Source organism: Oxyura jamaicensis, chromosome 18, assembly GCF_011077185.1.
Source record: "Oxyura jamaicensis isolate SHBP4307 breed ruddy duck chromosome 18, BPBGC_Ojam_1.0, whole genome shotgun sequence".
NCBI classification, from domain to species: Eukaryota; Metazoa; Chordata; class Aves; order Anseriformes; family Anatidae; genus Oxyura; species Oxyura jamaicensis.
The window spans coordinates 3,613,130-3,623,646 of NC_048910.1; the positions used below are offsets into that span (position 1 = coordinate 3,613,130).

At 40.7% G+C, this 10,517-nt stretch overlaps 1 protein-coding gene across 8 annotated transcripts in view; it reads left to right on the forward strand.

Annotated features, from left to right (window-relative positions):
• The window catches only part of B3GNTL1 (UDP-GlcNAc:betaGal beta-1,3-N-acetylglucosaminyltransferase like 1), a 127,517-nt gene that overhangs the window by 108,490 nt on the left and 8,510 nt on the right, over nt 1-10,517 (forward strand). For all 8 annotated transcript variants that reach the window (XR_004755142.1, XR_004755143.1, XR_004755144.1 and 5 more), the window contains 2 exons: nt 5,363-5,431; nt 7,634-7,708. Coding sequence is in view for 2 of the 8 variants with exons in the window: in XM_035342383.1 (XP_035198274.1) it covers nt 5,363-5,431; nt 7,634-7,708 (144 nt within the window). In the remaining 6 variants the exon portion in view is untranslated. The remainder of the gene's footprint in view (nt 1-5,362; nt 5,432-7,633; nt 7,709-10,517) is intronic.

Below are 10,517 nucleotides of genomic sequence, written 5' to 3' on the forward strand. Positions count from 1 at the left end.
TCATTTCCGATAGCTGAAAATAGTGCTCAAGTAGCTAACAGAAAAGGAGGGGAAAAGGGCAAAATAAGCCTCAGCTAATTAGTGGCATGGAAACAGTACTAGTACACATCCAGCCCATGAAGTTTCTCTATGACAACCCTATGTGCCAGTGGCAAACTTGAAAGCTTCAAGAAAGTGTTTTGTTCGCCTTTTTTCCTAGCTCATTAACCATTTAAAACCATCTGTATTGTTGCATGTTAGTTTCTCTTTACTTTCTCCAGAGCAATATCACTAAGCCACATACTTGATGCTAACCCACAAAACAAGAATGTTGAAGTTTGGTAACATTTTGACTGAAGAATATGAATGGCAGTATGAGAGACTGAAGTGGGGACGTGCAAAAGCAAAGAAATGAATGGGAAGAATATCACACTCACCTTTACTGGGGAGCAAAAAATAGATTGACAGTGTAAAAGCCAGTTAAGAGAGCACTCGGAAGAAAAGGGGAGAAATGAAATGTAAAAGTTTCAGTTTAGTCTAGGTATAACGCATCCTAAAGTACAGCCGTGATTGTCATTTTGGACTACAGATAATTGCTCATGCTGAAATATGGCAGGGAAATCTCTCTGCTGCTTCCATGCAGGTGCATTTTTTGGACTTTCTCTTTTGTCAGTACAGATTGTGAGGCATGCATACCTGAAAACGTACTGGTATTACTCAGTTATCTGTCCTAGAGAAATTAGACTTGCAAGTAGTTCCCACGCTTATGTCTGAAGGCAGTTGTGTGTTGCCTATAGTAAGGGAAGATTTGTACATACAATAGTTGGAGGCTAATTTTGCATGTTGGAGTCCGGAATGAATATTCTCTTCAGTAACTTTGGTAGGTACATGTGTAAAGACAGAAGATAATGCTGTCTTTGATGGCATAATGTTTTTAAATGGAATCATGAAATGCATGCTTGTAGTTTAGAGAGATGCACAGCTGCGGTGCGTATCAGCCCCGTTAGTGAAAATCACTCAGACTGTGTCTGAGAGCTGCTTGCTGGCTTTGTGGTTCCCCTTGTGGCATACTAAAGATGTTCCAGGCTCTGTCCCTTGTTCTGTTTGTCATTAGTTGTATCTATTTAAACTTACATTATAATGCTTTCCAGTACTTTGTTTTGACATGAATGGCCAAAATTGATTTAACTGTTGCAGGAATGTATATTAATGCACTTCCGAGGCTTTACACAAGTATGAATGGAAGAATTATAAATAATAGAATTGGGAGGGTCATTATAAGTTTAAAATGTATGAAAGACTGCGTGAGCAGTAGGAGACATGAAGAGAATGCAGTAGGGAAGATCTGCTCGTATCAGATATGCTAGAGAGCTTTCAGACTGTCTTCTTTAAAGATAAATTTTATGAGACCATCTGATGCAATCAGGAAGGATAAGATACTATGTGCAAATGACCATGTATCAAGAGAGTTGTCCAGTTTTTCTAACAGGGTCTACTAAGATGCTCACTCTCCCTTGTAAAACTTGCCTCCTGTACCCTTCCACCTACAGCTGTGACACATCTTCAGAATTTGCTGTGATCAGGTTTTCTTGCTCTCTGTAAACGATCAGTATAGACTTAAAGGCATATCACAGGTAAAAATAAGATGAGGGAGTAAAATCTTATGAAGATCATTTACCATACGAGGACATTAGTAGGCTGATTAAAATCTTACAGTTTTTCCATTAGACAAACAGCTAGCTAATTACAGTCGCACCCTAAGCCCAGTCTTAGTGACTTGTTAGGTTGTACCTTTGGAGTAGGATTAATCTCCTGCCCACTAATCTCCCTTTACCACAGGGAGGTCTGATAGCCCGAGCCTGCGTGTCCCTGCACACAGCTGCTGTGTTTATTAAAAAGAACCGGCCAGAGACGGGCTTTTATCTTCCTCAACTGTGTCTTCCCCTGGCAGGGATTTGAGTAAATATCTTATCTTTTGGGCCATGTAAACTTTCTCTTATGAGGGAGAAAACTATTTCTCCTTTTCCCTTACTCCATTGTTAATGTATGTTGAGATCCATATTTATAAAAATTACTTATAGTAATTAAGTAGCTTGTGTATAATACAGATAGCACCATCTTCCAGGTTTCAGCTGAGAGAAATCGTAGGCTTTTTTGTTGTTGTTTTGGAATTGTACAGATTGTCATTAAAGTGATGTTTAAAGCAAAAGTATGTAAACATATGAATATTTCCTTAAAACTGAAGTGTGATCTGAGGATTCAGCAAGCTTCAGCGGTGTCACATTGTCAGCTGCATTGCAAAAGAGCTGTTTTGCTAGGAGGAGGAAAAAGAAAACAGCTTGAGACTGCTTTATAGCTTTCTAATTCATAGTTTCCTCCCTAGGAGACAGTAGCTCATGTATGGATAGATGGTCTTCATAAAAGATGCAAGATAGGAGCCCATTAATGCTAGGAAATAAATAGGCAACTCTGGACTAAGCCTGATAATTCAATGTAAATAGCTCATGTAAGCCTGATGCCTTGAGTTTTCCTTATTGGATAAACAACTACGTGCAAGTCCTGCATTTATCTCCAGACACAGACTTTCTTTAATTGGAAAATAAATAGTGTGTGGCAGAAAAACAGTCATCTAGCGTTCTGGCCACCCACGTGGTGTAGTCTGGCAGAAAAATTGCCCATTCAGGTCTGACCTGTTTTTATAGTACTGTAGGTATCAGATTTAAGCTGGCTGAATCCATTGAAAATTATATCTAGAGATATCTTAGTAGTAACTCCAAAAAAGGCTTGAGTCAGTTCTGTCTTCCAGGGGGTGTTTGTCACACACTTACCTGCCTGAGCCTTTTTTCCACCCGGTTGCTGTCAGCAGGAGTTCCGTGCGGTGGATCGTGTGGGGCTGGGTGCTCAGTGTGCCAAGACAGAGTGCGTAATTTTCTACACATAATAGTATGAGTGATGGCACAGCATGAGATTAATACTGCAATTAATATCTGGTTTGGGTTCTCTTGCACCATTAATGCTAAGAAGGAATCTGCCTACCAATGAAGGTTTCATGTTAAGTGTATACCAACATCCTGAAGGTGTGGAGTGCGATACTTTCCAGCACAGATCTTACAGCTGAATTCTCAGTTACTGACATTAAAGTGTAGCATCTCACTTCGCCTTGTATCAAAAGTTGTTTTCCTTTTTTAAATGATCTATAGGAGTGTAAGCAGCTGAAAATACAGGCTCAGTTAATTGGAAGATTATCATCAGACAGTATTTATACCCCAAACTTTGCTCAGTTGTCACTGAAAACACATCCTTTAAGAACTGCTACATTTTGTTTAGAATTATTACAGCTTCTAGCACAGCCAGACATTACTGGTGGAACTGAGTTTGGCAGAGTGTTGAGGATTGTCAAGGTGGTTAACGGACTGAGAGGTGTAACTAACAAGAAGCTAAGTAACCCTCCTTATACCAGGCTTTCCGCCTGCTGGCCTTCATACACCTAAGTATCCGTAACGTGTAGATGTGTGTGTATGTGTATATATAGAAAAGACATGAAGACGAAATCTCGGAATGTCGTTTATTACGCTCAGTTCTTGCTCATCTACAGTCCATACCATCTGATTTTTCAACTACAATAAACTACAGTGGTGGTCAGGGAAAACAGAATGAGGAATGTGAAGTGTGTTAATTGGTCCAAGCACGGGGGAAAAAAAAAGAAAAAGATCTCAGTTCTTTGTCTTTGTGCATGAAGGAGTTTGTGATTATTACTGCCTAACCCAGCCTGCATCAGTCAGAGACCTTGTACAATGTCTCCGAACTTCTGGTCCTTTCCCAAATTCCCTTTTGTTTCTTCATTTACTCATATAGCCCCAAAATGAAAATGTAATATTTCCTTAATGTTCCCTTCTTTATTTCTTGTGGTGCCTGTTTTCAAGCAGTGTACTTCCCAAGTATGAATGTCTACCTCTAAGGGAGTATTCCCTGGTAGTTCCAGGGACTGTTCTTGCCCACTCTCCCCTCCCTAGTTTGTTGGCTCTGTTTTCCACACTGAAGACACGTGGAACCGTTTTGTTCCTCTTCAGCTTTGCCACTGGGCTGTACGGATGGTTCTCTCTGTTGGGAGTGAAATACCGATGACGAATGCAGAAGTTCAGCACTGTGACACTGATGTGCTTGTGTCAGTGTTTCCCTCTGCTCAAACAGAATGAAGTAACCTTAGGTAAAACAAAAATCATCTCAATCAAAGGAGGAAAATGGGAGAGAGATGTACGTAGATACGGAAAGCAAGCCAGCCTTTTGCAGCTTTCTCTAATTTAATAAATTAATAAACAGCTGTTGGGCTTTTCAAATTTTCTCAATGTTAAGTGTTGTTAATCAATTTTTAATGCAGCAATTAAAAAGATAGGAAAACTGCACTCCAGCTATCACCAGAATAATTGATTTCTGCAAGACCTTAAATACCTGAACTGTTCTGCTTCAGGGTAAAAGTTCTGCTTAGGCAATAGAAATAGATCCAGTGTTAGCCAGAGGAAAACATAGCTACATTTATTTTAAAAAGCCTTCCGAAATGTTACTGACAACTTAATGGTTCAAAACTGAGGACACCGTGTATTTTGGATTGCAGGCATTTACTATGCCTGCGTATCTGTGAGGAACAAACATTAAAAAATCTGAAATATTTGGCAACTAAGGCTATAAATAATGCTTCCCTAGCTACGGTAAGAATAACCAAAACACAGCAGCAACTATATTAATTATTTAAGCAGGAAATTTGCCAAAATTTTCCGTTGAAAAATGCAAACTCCCAAACCATGCGCATGATCAAGGATGTTGGCAACGATCTAAGTGTGTCTGTGTGAAGTACCCATTGGCATTGAGAGAATTCTGCTGTTCCAGAGGTAAAATAGGAATTCCCAGGCTCGGTGTGTTGTGGCCTAGAAGGGAGGCTGGTATCACCAGAGGATCCGTAGCAAGAGTGCAGCACTGCCGTGCGGAAGGCGTCCCTCGGAGGTTACGTGCTGGGGCTGGACAGAAAGAGGAATGTTTGTTTTATCTGATCTTAGGAGTGAGGAGACCAGTCTGTTGGTATTTACTCAGCACGTCACTGAGGATGGAGTAAATGATCTCATAGCCATTTTCTCTCACAGTAACTTACGCCACCTGTTTTCACGTTCACAAAACCGTAATGTGCTTGTAGCCAACTGCAGACACTGCCCATCTCAGTAAGATATACACGGAGAGGACCTAATATATTTTTAAGCTCCATAGGAGGACCCTGCTGCATTGCTGTGTTCGTGGTGTTCCTTCACATGCCCTTAGCCATGGATGTGCTACAGGCGAAATAACTGCTGGCAGCAAAGAATGGTATTAAAGTGTTCTGCTTCTCTTTTGCCAGGTAACTGCATTTTGTGATGTTGATGAAAAGAAAATAACAAGAGGATTCTATACTTTTGAAGAATCTGAGGTTAGTTACAAGTACTTTTGCATTCATTACTGTGATCGGAAATCATTCTGGGAAATGTGATGGAAGAATATATCACACATTTTAAATATTGTAATTAACTCATTCTGGTGAGGAGGCTGTGACCAGAGATTAGAGGTGAGGAGGCTTTGACTGCCCAGGAGGTGAGATAGCTGGGGATTCGTACTGGAGTGCGAGCTGTGGAGCCAGGGCCCCTGCCTGTGTCACAGGAATAATACCACCGCCTCATCTGGCAGGGGGACAGAAGAGCTCTCACTGAGTACTGTTGTTTCAGATAAGGTATTAAACCAGCATGAAGTGTGATTTTTCAGGAATATGGTTTATACAGATGCCTCTAGACCCCACAGGAAAGAACAAGTAGGCATGGGTTAGAGGAGTTACTGAAGCAAAATTCTTATCCTATTGAAGGCAAAAATAGAAGGAAGAAATACCATTTCACAGATCTCCGTGTTCTACTATTAACAAATCATAAAATCATAAATTAATAAAAAGCATTACGGCAATAAGTCTCTTCAGAAGAGGTCAGCTTCCAGGTCTAAGCAGACAGGCAGGAGTACCTCATGTTAACTGAAGTCAGCTCAGAAGGACACGTGTACATGTACTCTGAAAGGCTTCTGCTGATGGGGTAAACATGGCCTTCTCTGACAGTTTCTCTTTTAGGTGAGAGTAGAACTTGACTCATGATGGACTCAAGTCTAATGACTAACTAAAATAAATAAAGTTTCAGTGGTTAATTGTAACCTATCTGTACATTAGTCATACTGTACCTGAATAAGGCATTAACTGATAGGCTCCTTCGTAGCCTAAAATTGCAGGAAGTGTTTCATTCCGTGGAGAAGAAATAACGTTATTTAGATAGCAATAAACAAACCATATAGAAGAAGAAAAATAGGTTGTCTTGTTGCAGTATTAATTTCATAGTAGCAATTAGCTCTGAGATTTGGAGTAAAGTTTCATCCAGATTCAGACCCTAGAAAAGTCGGTGAAAAGACAGTTCTGTTCCACTGGGCATTGGGTCAGGTCCTGGGAGCGCAGTCTTCCGAGAGCGCAATTTGACGTTGCAGCTTAGCCAGTCTGACTGCAGGGGTGGTCTGACTGCTCGCTGGCCTCAGCCACACACTCCCACTGCTTTGTTTATACTGGGTCTAGCAATTTTGTGGCTAAAGGATAAGTTGATTCAGTTAGCTGATCTGGCAGAAAAGAAACCCAGAAATAAGAAGTTTTCCAGCAAGTTATCTTGTGAATCAAATTACCCTGAGGTTGCATGATCCTTGTATCTGATGGGAGTAGGCCTGTAGGAAGGGTAGGGGGAAAGGAGGGGCATCTCCTCCGATGCAGCTTCTGATTAGACTGGAGTAATTGTAAAGTCAAATTCTGTACTGGGAAGCTGATGAGTGCTTTCAGCTGCATGAAAGCAATCGACTTGAGAATTTTGACCGGGAATACTGACTCACTAACTACTGCTGCAGTAATACTGTCAGCTTAATTGATACAGATCCTGTGCTCATGTCTTCCCAACACATAGCCATCCACCCAGATCACTCATAAAGGAGCTTGTACTGCAACCTGTTGTGAATCCTTAGAGAATTCTGCAGCTTGGGTCTGTGGTGAAGACCCACTTGGGCATAAGCCATTTAACAGCTCCCACTGAAAGGGAAAGATCCTGCTTTGTATCTGCTTTTTGCCTTGTGCCTCCTCTGATGCTTCTCTGATGGCACTGTCAGCTCAGGAAGCTGATTCAGCTCATTAAAGGGGCAGAATATTAACCAGCCAAAAACCAATACCTACATGTATGCATATGTAAATGTGTATGTATGTGTATTTCAGTGTGGTAAGCTGTTACAAGAGCATAACTTGCAATCAGATCAAAGAGGGAACTGTTTGGGGAAAGGGCTAAAAGATAGATAACCTGTAAGAGAGGAGTGAGATCTTTCAGCAGCAGAAAGCTGTTAATTTCCATCTGGTGTAGTGTCTAACTTCCTTTGGAGAAAAAGCAGTTGTATGGAAAGGCTGTGGTAAGAAAGTAATGGGTATTGAAGTGACTGGGAAAATAAGGAGTGCAAGCATGTGACAAGCTGGACTATCCAAAGTGAGGTCTCAGAATCAGCTTTTAGCGCTGAGTAGCTCCTAAAACTAAGCTAACGAGTAACCCTGTATGCTTCTGAGTGACTGTTCTTCTTGCAGGAGAGACCAAAACCAAAAATTCCAATATGTCACTTCAGAGAAGCAACTCCACCTTTCATTATCTGTGTGAAGCTGGTGAGTAGCCTGAGCTGTATGTACAAAGTCAGTAACTGCTCCTTATGAAAAATAAGTTCTATTTCCTGGAACTATCTTTTCCCAGCTTTTATTAATTGAATGGTCCTTCTATGCAGTTGATTGTGCAGAGTATTTCAGGCGGTTAAAGCAGTGGTATTGAGAAGTAGCGCTAAGAATAATGAAGGCTAAAGCTTCTGTAAAGGAGCTTGGGTCTGTTTTACCTTCTTGCCCAGCAACATTATGTGCACAAATGAGGACGTACAGTAGGCCACCTGGCCTCATTTATTCCTAAAACACAGCAGTCCGATGTATGACAAAGGCTTTGTTTTTAAATCAGGCCTTGAAAGCCATTTTGTTTGGCACTGCCAATTCTGAAGCCTCTTCGATGCTTGACTGTGCTAACCTTCTGATTTCAAATGGTTTGATTGGCTTAATAACATAACTAGAAGATGATAACCAGCAGCAATTTTGGTGTTTTATTTAAAATACCACAGCACAGTGCTATAACACAGAAGATATACAATATAACTAAAACTTGTAGTTGTGTATAAACACAGATACTCTAAAACTGCGCTAGATCTGTTCAGAGATAGATTAGCCGACCCTCATCTTGTCCAGTTCCTTTTTAACTGAGCCCTCCCAACTTTACGATCAGCTCTGAGATCGTAACTTGCAGTTGTAAAGCCAGACTGAAGGTACCTTAGGGCATTATCATCTGCTGTTGGTTGATAAACTGTTGGATAAGCTAGTAATATTACAACTAATTTAATTTTTCATACTACATATAATGGTGGGTGGAAATCCCTAGACAAAACATCTGTGCGACCTGTTATAAAGCACATTTAATTTGTGAAGTCCTTACAATGAGACCATTATACAACATCTTGCCTGAAGACTCTAGTCCATGACTCAGTTGTGATTTCAGGGTATTTTCTGCTTTTTGCCGCTGACCATTTCCTACTTGCTGATCAATGAACGCTGTGAGCCATAGTATCTTTTAAGTAAGTTTTATTGGAAGTAGAATTTGACCTGCTTGAAATATTTTCAGTTTCTGAAATTACTTCTAAAACCTGCCTTTGAAGCAGCTCCCTTTTAGCTCACATTTAATAAAGCCAAGAGCCATTCGTATGGGGGCAGCTCCAGAGACTGCAGACAGGTTACGTCCTTACTCTTCTAATTACGCAGTCAGCTGCTACTGAAGTTGGTGCCATAAAAACTGATGGCAAAAATACCCTAGTGCAGAGGTAGATAAAGCTCAGTGCGTGTGGACTTTCAGCAGCATTGTGCACTGGGAAAGTAAGAATGGCCAAGTTGACAAGACCATTAATTAGAATAAACTTGCGTAATAACATCACGGGCGTCCGCTACAGAGCTTACCTCTCTACAGATTTTAAACATAGCTGTTAATAGTATGACCTCAGAGCACACACCTACGTCATCGTACCATGTTATTTTTTGAATGTTATAAAGACAGAGAATCAGGTTATTAGTAGGACAAAGACTTTATTAACAAAACAAAGAGCTGAAACCAAGTATTTCTTTGACTGTTATCACATGAGAAACCACAGACAATGTAAGAAAGAAATAAAAAAAACAGATATCTGCACCAAAGTGTAGGAAGTGTAAAACCCAGTAAAGAGAGAAAAAGACTTAGAGGGTCTAATGAAGCAAGCAGCACTGCTCTGAGCCCCTCCCTCCAGAATCAAGTTTGTTGAACCCTCCTTATTGCTACCATTGGGCTGTGCAGTTGATCTTGAGGAAGAGTTCTGGCAACCTCTTTCAGCCACCATCATACTTGCTGTATTTTATTACTATTATGAGTCTTTGTGGAGGCAGTCAGAATCCCCGAAACCCAATTCTTAGTGCTTGCAAGGTTGTGCCTGGATTGAAATTGCCACACTTTTCAGTTCTAGTTTTGTCATGGAAAGTAGTCTTCTACCAAAACAAAGCATGCTGATAAATGTCTGTGGTTTAAAATATTCAGATATCCTGTCTGCAGCAGCTTTCAAACTTCTAGGTCTGACCACTAAAGGAAATGGTTTCTAAACGGGCTGAGAAGAGCAGAGTATTGAACTTTCATTCATCTGCGTTGCTATTGTGCAGGCCAAGTATAAGCCGCGGGTTAGTCCTTGCTGTGTTTATAGATTGAACTTGCCTCGCTTTCTGTGCAGCCCACTTCTGAAGGAACAGCTAAAACCAAAACTTCCAGTTCTTTTCTTTAATCACCAGTCCTACACTGCCCCTTCCAGCATGCTTTTTTCTAATTGGGAGCACAGAGAAAAAGTAGGAAAGGGGATACGTACATAAATAGTAAGACTGCATAAAATGAAAAACGTTTTATACTTTGTGATAGCCGTTTCTGCCTCCCTGGTGCTATTCGCTGAGATTTATCAAATGGAACTGTGCAAAAAAAAAAAAGTTGCTGCTATGAGGTAAAGTCCCAAGATGATGTGAAAGACATTACCACAATTAGAAACGTAAAATTCCTCTGCAAAAAGGCTGCTATCCTTGGGCATACCACGTGGGGAAAAACAATTCATGTGTTTGTGAGGTTACAGATTCTGTAGTTTCAAACTATCTAGGGCACGTAAGTTTACCCAGCTCTGTTTCAGGTCATGCAGCAAGCATACCAAAAAAAAAAAACCAGTGAAAATGACATTTCTTGTGCAGACAGATGCCAGCACAACCCATGCAACCTAGCTGGAGGCTCCCCTTGGAACTGGTTCAATGCTGCGTGGAAAGGTTGGACGTTTCTGTAATGCAGAAGTGGCTGCACAGCCTCTTTTAGGCAATTTCTTAATCAGAAGTC